The 17,364-nt window shown below is 42.8% G+C and overlaps 1 protein-coding gene across 2 annotated transcripts in view; it reads left to right on the forward strand.

Annotated features, from left to right (window-relative positions):
* The window catches only part of FBN1 (fibrillin 1), a 240,430-nt gene that overhangs the window by 30,015 nt on the left and 193,051 nt on the right, over nucleotides 1-17,364 (forward strand). For both annotated transcript variants that reach the window (XM_032481236.1, XM_032481237.1), the window contains 4 exons: nucleotides 1,610-1,692; nucleotides 3,779-3,877; nucleotides 13,201-13,296; nucleotides 16,785-16,880. In XM_032481236.1, the coding sequence (XP_032337127.1) occupies nucleotides 1,610-1,692; nucleotides 3,779-3,877; nucleotides 13,201-13,296; nucleotides 16,785-16,880 (374 nt within the window). The remainder of the gene's footprint in view (nucleotides 1-1,609; nucleotides 1,693-3,778; nucleotides 3,878-13,200; nucleotides 13,297-16,784; nucleotides 16,881-17,364) is intronic.

Genomic DNA, 17,364 nt, shown 5'->3' on the forward strand with positions numbered 1-17,364 from the left:
TGCCCTAGGATGTTCCGGGCACTCTGAACTGAAGTTTGGGGCACAACTGTATTACAAGAAGGACCAAGGATTGAGAGCCTTTGGCTTAGAATCCCTAATAAAGTCTCTCTTCCTTAATCACTTCTGGTTCCTCTGGCTGAGTAGCTAATTTAGGGCAGATGACTCCACCATGCTGCTGCTGCTGCTGCTTCTGCGGCGTGTTCCTTGTCATTTTCATATGCAGGCTTTTTGTGCTCATTATTTCATCTGATATGTGTACACGCAAGTGATGTGGACAAGGCAGACATTTCATTCTCCCAATTGTAGAGAAACTAAGGCTCAGAGAGGCCCTAAGGTCATGCACATGTTAAGCCTCTCTCCAATCATTTTCTGTCTAGCCTTGGAGAAGCCCTGGGCTGTTGAATATTTTGGTCCCCCTCCCTGGCTCCTCCATTCTTCTTCCTACACTTTTCTTTCTGACCTCAGCGTCAGTTGGTCTGAAGAGTGCATTTTGCCCTGCAGAGTGTTCCAGGTTCTGTGGGGCTATAAGAGGAGTACAGGGCAGGGCAAAGACTTTACCTTGCTTCCCAGTCCTGCACGTGGTTAACGTAGTGAGTTCAGAGGAGATGCAGGAGGGCTCTGTGCATGTGCAGGGAGAACGTGCGAGCGCACCTTAACTGAAAGTACGTCGTAGCTCTGCAGTTGTGTTTAAAGGCTGATGCTTGTGCGACTGCAGTGTTTAGACCAGCAAGCCTTGGGATAGCTCCTAGTTTGTGAAATTGATTGTAAGACATTTGACCTGCCTTATCATCCCCTGAACTCCAAGAACTAGCATCAATATTTAGGCCCTCAGATGTGGCAAGGTGAAAGAAATTTTCTTTGGGATTTCTGTGTGTTCCACCCCCTGCCTTCGTTTCTCATGTAAAGTTAGCTTTACTCAGTTGCTCTCTTAAATTGTTGCATATGGATCATCTGGACCCTGAATGGATCACAAGTGGAAGCTTTGCTCTAAGGCGTGTGACTAACTGTCTGTAAACAAGAAACCCAGAGTGACATTAACTTTATTTTCCTGTAACTATGTTTCCAAACTTTGGCTAAAGAAATATTTACATCTTTTGGCTTTAATTTTTCCTGACTAATGTCAGAGTTTGCATTCCTGTAATTCTGGTGAAAGGAAGAATGCGGTCACATTTTAGAGGTGAGCGGGACCATAGGAAAAAATGTATACAACTTCAGTGAGTAGAAATCTAAAATCATATGTTCAGGAGATTTTATGATGATTTTTAAAACTATATTGGTAAGTTTATTGTTTCAACTAGACTCACATGGCTCCAAAATTTTTGTATCTGTGCATTGTGATAGAAAGCACTGGATTTTGTGTCTCTGGTTTTTGTTTTCTTGGTGTGCGATATGCATAGATGATATTAAGCATATCCTGATTGGTATCATTATGTTAAAGTGTCCCAAACTGCTAAGCCAGCATTGAGTCCCATGAGTTTACTCTTCTTGTCTGCAAAGTTTCATACTGTTTTAGTAACTCAAGATTTTTTTCCTTTTATTTGGTCATATACTACTATTTTTTTTTAACTGTGGAATTCTTGTGATTGAATTTTTTTTGTTTTTATTTCAGACCCAATGTCTGTGGATCACGTTATAATGCTTACTGTTGCCCTGGATGGAAAACCTTACCTGGTGGAAATCAGTGTATTGTCCGTAAGTAAATAGATAACCTGTCATTTTTTCATGTTTTTTGTCTGTTGTTTTGGTTGCATGGTGATTCTTAGTATTTGGTCCTTTGTAACTGTTTACCATTGATGTATTTATAGCGGAGACTTCCAGCTAGGAGATTTTCCTAATTTCTCTGAATCCAGGTTGGGAACTATGTTAACTTGGTCACACCACTGTTACACTTTAATTCAGTAACTTTCTTTAGAATATTTCTGAGATAGAGGGAACAGGGCCACGGATACTTTGATCAAGGTTTCAAGTCATTGCATAGGTTGTTCCTGGCTGCATGGACTATATAATCACTTTGATGAGGTTTTGAAAAAAAAAAGTTTCTCATTGCTGTTTTCCTTATTATAATTTCTAACTTTGTTGGCCACCCACAAATCTACCCAAATCTTGTATGTTGAATTTGGGTGGTCGAGGCCAAAAGCAGACCTAAGTTTAGATAAAGGGGAAAGGAAGCAGATGGAGCATCAGATGGAGATGAGGGGAAAGACTAGGGGAAGAACTCAGATGGTACCAGAGATGCCTTTGTTGCCCCAGCTGCCATGGCAACCTCCAGATTCTCATCCTGTCCCACAAATGGTGAATGACAAACCACATGCCAGACATGGTGCTAGTTAATGGAGATCCTAAGTCAAATTAGTTATGGCATCTGTCCTCCATGAACTTTTCCAGGGTGGTGACTGTAAATGATGAATTTACAGGTGAATTACGAAATAGTTCTCAGTTTTCAGAAAACTCATTACCATAATGGGGAAATTGAAGACTGAAAGGACCTTAAGGGAGCACTTAATTCCCTCTTCTCTTTTGGCCGTGAATGGTCTGTGGAGAAGAAGAGATTATTTCAAACAACATTCTCTTGGTGACCTGGAAAAGTGAATCCCTTTCCCCATTGTTGATTTTGACTAAGAGCAGCTTATTCATTTGGCTCATTGTGGTTTATTTCAAGATCTAAATTGAATCACTAGAGAGGGATATAATGGTATTTGGAGTTTTCTCAATGAATTTGACAACAAAACCTGAAAATTTTCCTAGTGTTTTGTAGAATCTCTGAGAAATGCTGACTTCGGGTGTTTAAATAAACGTGCACAGGATCCTTTGACACCTTATTTTGTATGGTTTTCAGTCTCTATCCTAAGCTCTTCTAATGCTTCAGGGCACTTTCTGTCAAGGGTATTCTTTTTAGCCTTGCATATATCATTTGCCTCTTGCAAGGCTGTGGAGGAACTTGAGGAAAGGGTGATGCCTATGAGTATAAAAAGTAGTGACCGACCCCCTAGTCTTCTGAAAAATATAAACCATTTGCCATTTAAACTTATTCTTTTGGTCACTAGCAGAGCATTTGGTACCAGTAGGATATTAGTCTTTGGGTGGCATGAAAATGTTACTACTTTTCTAAAAGACGAATGGCTTCCTGACAGTAGAATCAATCCTATTGAAGTGGATTGCACACGTCTCCTCCCACACAGTTTATGTAATTCACAGCAGGATAAAAGTTGCTGTGTAGATCTTGTGTTCTCAACTGGCAGGGTCTGTTGTAGGGAAGTGGTCTTAGCAGAGCACAGTATGTTTATAAAAATGACTAAACAGTAAGCATTTACAAAAAATAGGCTCCCAAGAATACTGCTGCAGTTTTTCTATCATTAAATCTTAAAGTTAATATAAAGATAGAATATACATATATGAAATACACACACACACACACACACACACACACACACACACACACATACACATACACATACATATATACATGCAGGATTTGTGTTTGTTGTGTTTCCTCTTCATAGGATATCCTGGGCTTTTTGAAAGACTAAAAGCTGTGGAATAAACAAAGAGAGGCTGGAGAACCACTGAGATGGATAAGGCAGTTACCAAATCTTATAGCCCGAGTTTATTTAGTCCAGCAGATTTGTTTTACAGATGAGGAAACCTAAGGTCACATAAGTCATGATGGCACAGTTGACAAGGAAGCTGATAGCCCCGGTCTCCCCACTTGAGGATTGGGTCCCTGTAAATCACCATGTCCTAAAGCCATGTGCTAACAGACCTCTGATTTTATTCACAGCCATTTGCCGGCATTCCTGTGGGGATGGATTTTGTTCTAGGCCAAATATGTGCACTTGCCCATCTGGTCAGATAGCTCCTTCCTGTGGCTCCAGATCCAGTGAGTATAACATGTCATTATATATAATATTATTTTATGTGGTTATGCCCTATTTTCTCCTAAATTTGCTTTTGGCTTTTCTCTTGCCTGCAATACATTTTTTCATTAGAACATCTGCCTTCTCTGTTCTGCCCCGAATACTTGGAATGGTTTTCTTCAATCTGGCCTCTCATTTCCCTTCTTCACTTTTTATAGGGAAATTACCTATGGGACATAGTTACTATGAATAATCCAAAGATTATGGCTTCCTTCTGTGTAAGCATCACCTTATTCATCTGTGTGTCTCCAATGTAAACACCATAAAAGATGCTCAATGAAATGAGTTGTTAATGAACATTTTTGGCTCAAGAAAACTAGGCATTCTTCCTTGTGGTACTGCAATAAGAGTCTGATTAAACACTTTTTACAACCTGAGATCCCGGCCTTTGCAAGAAGAAAATGTAAGCAGTCCTTATGGCGGTTCCTGGGGGTGATTTATCGTGAAGCACAGACGTGTTTTCCCTTTCAGAATTTTACCGCTTTGTTCATTCTGTGATGCCAAATGAATACACGGGCCATTATTCAGAGCCTTTGCTTGCTTGTCCTCTTGTTTTTTTTTTTGTTTTTCAATGTAGGGTGCTTAGCAGTGAATTAGGGGAAATGTGGGGGTTGGGAAGGAGACGCGTCATTGGTTGTTTTTAAAAAAAAAGTTGGAGTTCATGTCTATAGAAACAGCCCCTCAGCACCTTGATCATCTCCAAGGCAAAAATCTTAGGTTCCTTTTCCATTTCTCATTTCTGGTGAGAAAACACACTCCTCTTACAGTGCGTTCTAGTTTTGACAAGTTTTTGTTTTTTTTTTAAGAAATGTTTTTTAAATAGACTTCTTTATCTCTTTTGTTAGTGGAGATACTGGGGATTGAACTCAGGTCCTCATGCATGCTAAGTATGCGCTCTGCTACTGAGCTATACCCACCCCATTAGTTTTGACAAGGTTTTAAGGAGAAAAGTATTGCAGAATAAGCGCTTTCTCTTTTGTCTATTGCCAGTAGAGACTTCAGCATGATCAAGATTTGTTACCTGTTAAGAGTCCTAACATGTAACCATGGCTCTCATAAATCAGTTAACAGGAGGGGGCAAGTTGTACAGAGTAGCAGACCCTCTTGGTGCCCACTCACACCTTGGCATTCATGGGTGAACGCAAGTGACTCTGCCTGAGAGCTCTGTCATGTTTTTGTGGCCAGGGAGCATGTGGGGCAAGCTGGAAAGGCTGAGGGGGTTATTGGCCCTAGAAGCACCTTTTAACCAATGATGCAAGGAGAGTGTTGGATAAGCTTCCTTGTCTCCCAGTTTGCATAACTGTGAGATACGTTCTGCACTGTCTTCTGAAGTATCCTAGTGGCTTTGAGCCCAGCTGCCCACAGTAGGAATAGGCTTTATAATGTACTTTATTAGCTTCCTTCTCTTTCCTGTCTCACTTTCCCAGTCTCTTACCAGTGTTTCCTGAAGTTATTTCTAAAATAAATGACTCAAATTTGAATTTGTCTTGGAATTTGCTTCTGGTGGAAACCAAACAGAGACAGGCTAGTACTAAATCGAGACAGTTGCAGATCAGGATAGAAACTGCCCTAGGGGCTGGGACTCATTGGCTTATTGCAGTGAGTGGGGCATGTTCTTACTTGATCTCAGCTTGGTTTTTAAGGTGTGTCCTCCAAGCAGCAGTAGGTTCATTCTACATATCAGGAGCACCTGAGCTGGAGACATAGGACAAGGCGGAGACATCAGTTGGCCGTACTCTCGAGAACGTGTCAGATGTTTCCATCTCTATCAGGATGACCTCCAGGGTGCTTCTGAGGAGTGAGAGCCTGGGAGTAGGGAACAAGTCTACATACCAGGTTGGGAATAGAACCATCCTTCAGACTGGTCCTTGGACCAACCAACAGCACTGCACTCCTTTGAGGAAAGAAAATATAGCCAGATGGCAAAACTGGGTATCCAGCTGGAAAGGTCTTCAGTGATAGTGTGAGATGCTGATAATTTAGTCAAGTAAAAGTCATGCGATGTGGAGAAATTATATTAAGGGAAAAGCTGTGGTCCTAGTGGTCTTCACGCTAGCAGTGAGATAGGAGGAAGGTAGTGGTAAGGTCCTGTGGGCTGGATGAGGGGAGAGGCTGAAGTCTAAGGCATCTGGGTGGTGCTCTCTGAGGAGGTCTGGGTCCATCTATGGTACTCGGACACTGGGTGGAGTCCCCAAGCAGCTTGTGGATGAGAGTAGTGTGAGGGGGTGGATCTGGTTTCATCAGAGTTCTTGAGACATTTGGAGCCTTTAAAATTATTGGCTTGGACTCTACCTGAACTCATAATGTCCAGATGGCTAGATGGCAGAATGTTTTAAATTAAGGGTAGCTGAGGATGATCGGAATTCACTTCTGATCTTTTGAAGTTGTGTTCTGGGGAACAGCTCTGGCATCCTATGGAACTTCCTGGCCAGGGTGTGGTAGATGATAAGTGTGGACAGATCGCTCTGCTAACTCTCCTGCTGACAGAAGGATAGTCCAACTCAGTGAAATGTCTGCATTTACTCCCCGTGGTTCTTCTGGGAGGGAGTAAATTGAGACCATTTTACCAATACTTCCCACAAGAAACTGTATGCTTGTTATGTGATGAAGTCAAGGAGGTCTAGGCAAGTTGCAGCACCTCTGAGGCTTGAGTTTTCTCATTTGAAAATAAAAAGAATGAAAGGAAGGTTTTTCTTTCAGATTGTTTTCAACTTATGTCCTGTGACTTTTAAAATAGAAAATGACCTCTTAGCGGCCTGAATGAGAGATTGCATTTCCAGGAAGTCCAAACTGCCAGCCAGCAATTCCTTTGGACACCAGGAAGTCATGGCTTCCCTTAACCTATTGGGAGTCTTGCCACCGGTCATTTGAGGCCCCAGGGCAAAAAAGAGGATCGGCTAAACCGAGTCAGCACAGTGGGTTTCCTAGGCTTCAGCTCCAGGTCTGTTAGGACTGTTCTCTGCTCTATCAGTCTCTGAGGCTAAAGGTGGATCCTTAGCAACCCTCATTCTCATAAAGCCCTATCGTGGGTGACCGATCTATGAATTTATTCCAACTCTTCTTAAATATATATAAATATAAACTAGATTATCTTCTTAAATAGTATGCAACATGTTATTATAAAAGCTGTTCCCTAAATTTCATATTTTAGACTTTGGAGATCAATTTCATGCTCATCCTGCTTTATTTTTTATGCTTTCTAAAAGGATTTAAAAAATTAAACTTGAGATAATTGCAGATTTGCATTCAGTTGTAAGAAATAACACATAGAGATTTCTCCTGTGTTAACATCTTGTGAAACTGTATCACAGCCTCACAGCCAGGATACCGACGTTGATACAGTCGAGATGCTTGATACGCTTCCATCACCATAAGGACCCTTCATGTTACTCTCTTATAGTCATTTCCTCCTACGGTCTCCTGAATCCTGACAACCACTAGCCTGTTCTCCACTTCCATAATTCTGCCATTTCAAGAATGTTATACAAATGGAATCGCATAGTGTGGAGCCTTTTGGGACTGGCTCTTTTCATGCAGTGTGACTCTCTGGAAATTCATCCCACTGTTGTTGTCGTAGATATCAGTGGTTTGCTCCTTTTTATGGCTGGGGAGCTTTATATGCTGTGGCTGTACCATGGTGTGCTTAGCCATTCACCCATTGAAAGAAATCCGAGTTCCTTCGAGAAAGTTTGGTTATTCAAACAAAGCTGCTGTGAACAGCTTATGTACAGGTTTTTGTGTGAACAAAAGTCTTCATTTCTCTGGGATAAACGCCCAGAAATGCAAATTCTGGGTTGTATGGAGGTTACATATTTAGCTTTTTAAGAAACTGCCAGACTGTTTTTGGAGTGGCTTTACCATTTAACTTTCCCACTAGCAATGTATAAATGACCCAGTTTCTCTGCACCTCACCAGTCACTAGTTTTAATTTTAGCTGTTCTGATAGGTTGATAGTGATAGCTCATTGTAGTTTTAATTTGGATTTTTCTGCTGGCTTATGATGTTGAACATCTTTTCATGTGCTTAGTTGTCACCTGTCTATGTCTTTTTGAGTGAAATGTCTCTGTGTCTTTTGCCTAGATCTTTGATGGATTCTTTGCTATTTTGCTATTTTGAGAGTTCTTTAATATATTAAAAACTAGCCTGTGGTCAGATATGTGATTTGAAAACATTTTCTCCCACTCTGGCTCTTGCTTTTTCATATTCTTAGTAGAGCAAAAGTTCTAAAAGTTGATTAAGTCCAATTTATCAATTTTTCCTTTGATGGAAGAAGTCATGCTTTGGGTATCAAGTCTGGGAACTCTGCATAGCCCTAGATCCTGAAGATTTTCTCCAGTTTTTTCCTAAAAGCTATAGAAGTTTACATCTCACACATAACATCTGTGATCCATGCTGAGGTACTTTTTGTATGAGGTATGAGGTCGAGCTGATATTAGTAGGTGTCCAGTTGCTCTAAGCACTGTATTCCTGAAAGGCTGTCCTTCATCCATTGAATTACTCTTGCACTTCTGTCAAAATCAGCTGGGCGTATTTGTATGGGTCTGCTTCAGGGTTCTCTGTTTTATTCCATTGATGTGGCTCTCTCCCTCCTCTCAGACCATACAAGTCCTGATGACTGCACCTACATGGTTAGTTGTGAAAACTGAGTAGGCTGATTTTTCCCACTTTATTCTTCTTTTTCAAAGATATTATTCTAGTTCCCTTACCTTTCTTTCCATATACATTTTAGATTCATCTTTAGATTCATCTTGTCTGTATCTAGAGAAACATCTTTCTAGGATTTTGTCAGGAGTTGCTTTGTGCCTGTGTCTCAATTTGGGGGTACTGACATCTTTGCTATTTGGAATCCCTTGTACTTGGATAGTTTTATCATTTTCAATTTATGTCGGTTCAGTTAGAGTTTGGGGCACTGATACTCCCAGCACGAATCCAAGCTCTAAGGGTGTAGGGAGGCCATGGGAACAGTTGTAGAGTAGGGTGTTTGTGAGTTTGAGCAAAGGTGGTGCAGCCACGTGCTGCAGGCATGAGGACACTCAGCGGATGGGAAGGTGGTGGTGCAGCCAGCCTGGAAGAAGTAACCCTTGGAAAAGTTTTCCAGGGAAGTGTGAGATTTATCTGGACAGGCAGGAGAGGAGTGGATAGAATCTGCTCAGACTTGTCCACAGAAACAGCTGAGTTCTTTGCTTTCTAGTCTGGCCTCTATGGAAGTGCCTTTATCACTGCTATCATGTGACTTATCTTTCTTTGGACCTTTTCCAGCTCTGCTAGTTTTTTGTTTTGTTTTGTTTTGAGATACTTTAATGAAGTTGCTCTTTTGAATGCTGTGTCTTTAGGCGCCGCAGGCTGTGTGTGCACTTAAGGAAAACGTCATTACTGTTACCTCTCCCGCTGAAAATCATTTTTGTCCTGCAATGACTCTGGCTGTCCCTGTGGACTGCTGTCTCAGGTGTAGAGTCCAGGAGTTAGTCTAGCTGTTTAATTTGTCTTGTACTTTTCCTAGTGCCTGAGTTAAAATCACATGTCATGCAGATGATTATTTGCAAATTGCTCCCAAGGATCGTTCAGCCCCTTGCGCCTGCCAAGATAATGGAAGTTTTCAGACTCATTCCCAATCTAATGCAGCCCAAAGAAAATCATGACTTGAGGTAGAATCGTTGCTTTTAGGCCTAAGTGCCAGCCCCGCGTCTCTCTTGTTCCAGCAGCGTGCTCACGTTGTTCTCTTCTGCTTGGTTATTTTAAGAACTGGTTTGTGCTGGGCTATCATCTAGAGAAAGTGTCTTTGACTCTTTCTGGTGCCCGGCAAACTGAAATGACTGGCTGACATCTCCTGGAATGAACATATAAGTCGTTTGAGACTCCGTATGGATACAGGTTAATGGCAACATTTTCTGTTAGTTCTGGGATGTAGAGCCCTACTTGAAAGCCTTTGAGGCTGTCTGCCCATCTTCGAAGGGAAGTCCTCCTTGGGGCTGCCTGCATGTCGCAGCACAGGTCTGTGCACTGACACTCGAACTCCCCTAGTATTTTCAGTCTCTGGTAAAATGTTAACGCAGATGGAGTTGAGGAATATATTCAGACTTGAGGTACTTAGAGCATCATGTGGGTTTAAGTGGAGCCCTTACTTACCATTTGGCTTCTTCAAGAGATGTAGAGCTTGGTCTCCTAACTGACAGACATCTGGAATTCCTGGTCACATCAGAGGAAGTTTAGAATGTGCATCAATGGCAGGACTCAACCAAAAATAAAGCCAGTTTGGAACCAGTTCCTGCTGTGTAGTGACCCTACATCTCTAGTTCCTTTCATTCCCCACAGAAATCCTGAGTGATGACGCCCACCTTTAGGAAAATATTTTTTCTCCTGAAGATCTAAGACTCACAAAGAATGTGAATTTGGTAAACATGTTTGTGGCAAAGTGGGTGATTAAGATCCTGTTACCCTTTGGCCCAAAGATCATGATTCATTGGTTTATTTGGACCACCGGGCTAACCATGCCTCATTGTGCCACAAGTCTGACCAAGTGGCTTTGTTTTTTAAAGAAGAAAGAGTATTTTAAGCTGGAAAAAGTTCACCTGAAAGATAGGGTTAAACAAAAAAGTATAAAAGCATATCAGGGAGGTTTTTATTATATTACATTTAAATGTAAACTTACCATTCTTCCCAGAAAGAATTCATTCTGTTTTTCAATTTGAACAAATAATGTAAAGTCACTCTTTAAACTACTGTTAGCTTCTTTATCTCAAAGTAGCTAAATGGCTTTGTTGCTTATGTGGGAATGGAAATTAGCTCTTGGCATGAACCGCTTTAGTTGAAATCAGTTTGTGGGCTGAGTCCCTGTGCTGCTTGACAGATGACATCATTTCCTGTGCTTTTCCCAATCCTCACTGTTTTGCTAAGATAGGATGAAACTAAGTTTAACTTCAGATTTTAAAGCAACTCTACACCTTTTCCTGACCTACTTAGAATATTATCCAAGTTTTTCACCGAATCATTTCTTTTGTATACTTGTAAATAGTTTTCTAGTTAATAGAGCCTTTTGGCTGAGACGTTTTAATAGAATCCTAGGAGCCTAAAATAACAGTTTGTTTTAATCAGTTTCCTGGGTTGGTTGATTTGTATCACAATGCTCCAGCAGAGGAGTTATTTCTGTTTTCTTGGGGAAACCAAGATAAAAATATTTTTAATAGCCACCTACTTAGTGCTGCGTAGTGCTTGGGACACAGCGGGCAACTATGCAGTCTCAGTGTTTGAGCACAGCTTTTGATGTCATTATCATGGAGCGTGAGTTAAGCAAACAGAAATGAATTTAGCAAGGTTCATACAGCACCTGCAAACAGGCAAGGGATGCTCTGAGCACTGACGGGGATGTAATTAATATTCATGATGCTTCCCAGTCCCCACTCTCATGATGCTTTTAGACCCGTGGGCTGCGGATAGGAGAAATAAATTTAAAAAAAGATAGGTTTGATTATGTAATATACATCTCCAAAGAGAAGTGTTAAGTATTCTGGAGTCAGAAGAAGTGGAGAGGAAGGAGAGAACAGAAATCAGAAAAGATCAAAGGAAAGAAGCAACGTTCGCTGTGGGTCTTGGAGCGAGGGGGGACTTCAGTATTTGATGAGAACCGTGTGTGTGTGGTATGTTGGGGGTTGCGAGTCAGGGACAAAGAGACAGGTTAAAGAAGAGATTCTACGAAGAGACCAGCACAAACAAAGCGCCGGCCTGTGGTGCGGCACTCAGTAGGAGCTCAGAGCCACTTGTGGAGTGAATGATACATCCTACGGCCCAGTCCCTGATCTGCTGTATTAGGAGTAGGCAGAGGAGCCCTGAGAGGCCCGTGGGTCCATCCTGAGGAGGGCTTTGAATGCTGGTGTGGAGGAGGTTCTTCATACAGTGGAGGGAGGGAGGGGGCCTTTGATGGTGTTTCAGGAAGTATGTGACATGTTCTTGAAAAGGTGCATCACTTTCAACTTGACTTAACTCGGTGGTGCTCTGTGAGGCATGGTGAGTTTTGGGTTCTGGCACATTCTTTTCCCTGTTGTCATGCCGAGAGGTTTGTAGCTCCTTATAAAAATGGCCCTTTCTCCTGCAGTCAGCAGCCTCTTTGGGATACTGAACTGAGCATCTTAACGCAGGATGCTGAAGAACGTGGCTACTGCGAGCAGTCCTTTCCCTGCTCCTGGGAGAAGGTCTGGCCCCTGTGCTCCAGGGAGGCTGAGCACAAGAGCGAGCATGAGCAGCTAATTGCTGCTCTTACGCTGAAGAAGGGCTCCTCTGCTCCTTATGTAACATCATTGAGCCTTTTTCTTTAGGAATTTACTCTCCCCGCTGGGAGAACAGGACAGAGTAAGCCAACGTTCCATGCCCGATCCTGGCCTCCCTACATAGGGATGTGTCAGCAATGATGAAGGCTTAATTGGATCAAGTCTTCAGCCTTCTCCGAGTAAGGTAGTTAATTGTTTCTAGAGGACTGAGGAACAGCCTGGGGTTTGGAACGTGTTCCTTCAGTTCCTAAATTACCGAAGCGGAGGCAGCCTAAACCTAGAGGCACCAGAGCACACGCTGTGCGGTCCTGCTCGCTCACAGGTGTCTGTCACTCCGGCTCCTTCTAGCGTCTCATTGCCTCAGGTCCCAGTCAACCTGCCCGTGGTCGTCCTGCCCCAGGCGCTGAGGCTCTCACACTTCTGTAGGTGACAACGTGATAAAGAGTGGATTTCAAACACTGTGGGTCTTAGTTGGTTTAAGGTTACAGTTTAAACAAGCAGCTCTTTCTGAGCCAAGTCCACTGTCTCCATTATCAAAGTCTTATTATTAAGTGCCGGGTAGGGATTTTCTCTTCTTTCTTTTTGCTGCCTCCAAAATTTCTCTTAACAAAATCTCTTGAAATTTGTCACTCTGACTGTTTTCCGGCGCATCTACCTGGGACTCTGAATCTTTTAACAGGAAAGTATTGCCATTGTCATCTTGTCTCATTTAGTTAGCTGAGGCACTGCTTTCTTGTTGGTATAAATTACAGAAATCACGTTGAGTGGTTAAATTCTGCTAAATTAGGGAAGTCATTTAGTGCTATTAGATATCGTAGAAACAATGACATTGCGTTGTAAATGATTTTATGGACACAAAAGATAACATGCTTAGCATTGTCAGTTTATTTTTGCATAAATATATAGATCTTGATAAACCATTTTATTTTCTCTTCAAATCACTACAAATCAACTCCTATGAATGATTGCAATCTGTGTCCTTAAAGTGCAAAGCTAAATCCGTCTCTCTTTTTTTCCTTTTCCAGTCCAGCACTGTAATATTCGCTGCATGAATGGAGGTAGCTGCAGTGATGATCACTGTCTGTGCCAGAAAGGATACATAGGGACCCACTGCGGACAGCGTAAGTAACCATAGTCATAAGTGGTCTAGGTGGTAACCTGTATAGACAAAGAGAATACAGAGATAAGTGCTGGTGGGTTTTCTTTGATTACCTGGGACACGGCATTTTTGCAGATATCCAGTCACTCCTGTTTGATTCATTTTTCTTTCACTCACCTCCACCATCCTGTTTACCTCACCTCTGGTTTACAGTTACCACCTGAGGTGTAGAATCCTTGTTCATTCTGGTTGCATCCCCTCCATTTGCTTACTAAACATCTGCATTTTCAAGAAGTATCTCCAATAAAGTATTTCAAAACTCAACGTCACCTTTCACGTCCTATGTCTTGATGAGTGGTGTCTGGGTCTCTCTAGTTTCCCAGTCTAGATTCTGGTACTTAATACTTAGCAAGCTGCTGGTCAGTGTTGGTTCGTTCATAAACACTGTTTACTGTGTGTCTACTCTGTATCAGTCCTGGTGCTTTGTGATGAAAATTCCCTTAAAAGAGCTTATGGTTTTATTAAACCAAGATGAATATATATACTCTGCAGAAAATTCAGATAAGTTTAAAAATTTAAAAAATAAAATTATCCACAGTCCTGCTGTTCCAGATATCACCTTCTAGTCTTTAAGTGCATATTTGGTACATGAAGTTTGTATTCATAATTGTAGTCATAATTTTTCATAGGACTTTTCACTTAATATTTTGTTAGAAGTATGTTCCATGTTATTAAACATTTAAAATACATTATAATGGTTGCATAATACTCCATTATATGGATGTTTTACTGTTTATGTAGTGAATCCATAATGATGAGCGTTTAAGCATGTTGTTTCTAATTTTTGCATTGTATATATATTTGCTGTGATGAATAATGCTGTGATAAATAGACCAAAGTTTGGGTGATGCCATCCTGACTGCACACTGGCAATGCACAGAGAATGACGACTGAGTTTTTTTGCAGCCCACCGCAGTAGCATGGAGGGAGGAGAGGTAGGCTAGCCTCCCCGGTGTGGGAGACCCTTGAGCGGAGTGTTAAGGGATGGGTGGGAGTTGACTTGTCAGATGATGGGAGATGGGCCTCTTGGGCAGCTGGCACAGCATAGGCCAAAGCACCAGAGCAATGTCAGAGCATGGGATATTGGACGTAGCAGGTGCTTTGATGTTACCGGAACTCAGGTGCTGAGGGAAGTGATGGGAAGGGAGACAAAGTCAGAATGGAAGTCATGGACCAGGTCTGGGGTGCCTGTACCATGTTTTCACCCAGTGCAGAGCCAGGGAAGGGAAGTGAGACAACAGCAGCCAACAGCGTTCATCTGTGGAGTTATTTACTCTGTTTACTATATGCTGGGCACACTTTGAAACTCTTTTCATGGATTAGTGCATTTAGTGTAGCAACAGCCCTTTGAGTTAGAGGACTTTATTACCCTCTATGTAATGATGAAGCCGGGGCACAGGGACTGCAGTAACTTGTCTCCGGCCGTCCAGGGAGTAACTGTTAGAGTTGGGGTTTGATCCCCAGCAATCTCACTTCACAGCCCATGCGTTTAATGCTACAGTCCTGGCCTCAAATGCTTCACCTACAGCATTTTACAATGAGAAAGATGACTGTGGCCACAGTGCAGAGGCTGTACTTGAAGGGGAAGACACAGGAAGCAGGAAGACTAGTATTAAGGTGCTGGTTACAGAGGTGGTAGGATGGGCATGGGTTCAGAGGCATTTTCAGAAGGGGATCAGGAGGAGCCGCTGTGCACCTTCCTGTTCCCTTCGATGCTCCCAGCAGGAGCGGAGCTCAAAGCCCGGTGCACAGCAGACACTCAGGTAACCCCTGCAGAATCAGAAAACCTTTCCTAGACTTCAGTTTCCTATTCTGTGAAATGGGAGGGTTGGCTTAGGCAAACTCAAAATTTCTTTTCTGCTTAGACCCCCTTCATCCTCCCCTAACTGTAAATTAAGAGGCAAATCAGAACAACGATTATACAAAAACCTCCTTAATTTTGTGATTCCTGCTGTAATTCTTGGCTATAAGGGGCTGTCTCAGTTCAGGTGCTCTGATCCTGACAGATGCCAAGACAGAATCAGATGCACAAGAGATTTATTGGGGGGAAAAGCCTGTGAAGAATAAAGAGTCAGAAGAGAGAACCTTCAGACCACCAGGGAAATCAGACCCCTGCAGAAGGAGAGAAGGAAGGGAAGACTATTACGATGGTGCAGAGGGAGCCTCAGACTATAGTGCGAGCCTTAAAGAAAGCCTTGGCCAGGCTGATAGGGAGCTGGGTATAAAGGCTGCCCGTCAGAGTAGTTTCGTACTGGGCAGACACTCCCAGTCTCCAGTACCCCACCATGCTTAGTCGCTGGTTGGTAGCATCCAGGAGAGGGTGTCCTTGGTGTGAACATTGTAGTGGATCCGAAAGTGCAGCCACTGGGGGCTGTCAGCTAAGCTCCTCACGGTAAGTTTTCTTGGAGGGAGATCTGAGTGGCTTAGCTCCGTGACTGCTACACAGGCACAGGAAAAATGTGTGGGAAATGCATGAAAGAGGAGTGAATTTAAATGGAGGTGTTGGGGAAACCTCACGGAAGAGTGAGGTTTGAGCTGGGGCTTGGAAGAGTGGGTGGGACTGGCACATTTGGCAGGGACAGCCTGCCACCCTTGGGTAAAGATGCCTAGAGAGAGGCCATGCCACAAGCAAGTGGCAGGGAGTTGTATAGAGAAGAGTTGTTCAGGGCGTGAGCTTTCAGATCTTATTTTAATGCCTTTCTTAACAAGTAAAATGTCCTTCCCTCGAGGATCTCTGGACATGCCAATATTTTCCACATTCTGTCATGACACTCAATTGGGTCTTCATCCTGGTGTGTAAATGACCAAATGTCAGTATTCATTTTTTGTCATTTGCAGTTAATTGTGCAATTTAACATGCTGCGTTTCGAGGGGCCAATCTTGCCCCTCATGAGAGCCTTCTGGATGTTAAACATAAATCATATGCGAAGGAGTCAGCTTACTTTTTTTTTTTTTTTTGATACACTTTTTGTTGTTGTTGTTTTTTGTTTTTCTGGGGGGAGAGATTATTAGGTTTTTATTCATTTTTAATTTTTTATTTTTGATGGAGGTACTGGGGATTGAACCCAGGACCTCGTGCATGCTAAGCATGCTCTCTACCACTGAGCTATACCTCCCCCACCCCCAGCTTGCCTTTAAAAGGTCGTCCTCATCCAGGGGTGTCCCTTATAAACCATTTTAGATTGGTAAAACTGAAAGCATTGCTCAGCTGCTTCTTGGAGTGGAATTGTCAGCATTCACACAGGTACACACTCACCTGTTCTGGGGAGTTTTACCTGAGTTCACTGAGGAACATCTGGGGAGCTGCAACTGCGCAGTAACCGATGAAAACGAATACCAGGGCGACTGTTTAGGTCTTTTATTACCATCCTTTCAGGGGACAGTAAGTGTGACTTCATTAGCAGCTACTGTCAGGTGACACCTCTCAGCCCCTGTCTCCTTATTTTACAGCTGTCTGTGAAAGCGGCTGCCTCAACGGAGGCAGGTGTGTGGCCCCAAATCGATGCGCGTGCACGTACGGCTTCACTGGACCCCAGTGTGAACGAGGTAACTTTTTAAAATGTATTGGTGTCAGGATGTTCTGGTGGCTAAAGCTGGTATTGATTCAAACACGCATGGGGTTCTTGCGGCCGCTTGGTGAATTTTGCTTAGCTTCCAGGGGGGCTCAGAATCATCATTGGGAAGGTGCCTAGGATGACGGGCCAGTGGCTCTAAGTCGGTGCGGGTTAGTCAGCGGTTCTTGCCAGTGGACTGCAGCACTCAGTAGTGAGCCTGTGCCTAAGTACCAGTTGGCAGCAGGATAAAAAGAGGAGAATTTTCCATAGAGTAAGGATTGAGTTCGTTATTATCCTAGTAAACTAGGCGAGTGGCTCCAAGCGAAACATCTGCATGGGGAGGAAAAAGTTCAAACTGAAAATAAAATTACACCTAAAGATCTGTTAGGACCTGTTGGCGGCTGTAGTGGCATGCAAGCTGAGCACTCAAAGGTAACTAGAAATACTGATAGCTGAGGAACCGTGCTTTCACACAC

This window comes from Camelus ferus, chromosome 6 (genome assembly GCF_009834535.1).
Source record: "Camelus ferus isolate YT-003-E chromosome 6, BCGSAC_Cfer_1.0, whole genome shotgun sequence".
NCBI classification, from domain to species: Eukaryota; Metazoa; Chordata; class Mammalia; order Artiodactyla; family Camelidae; genus Camelus; species Camelus ferus.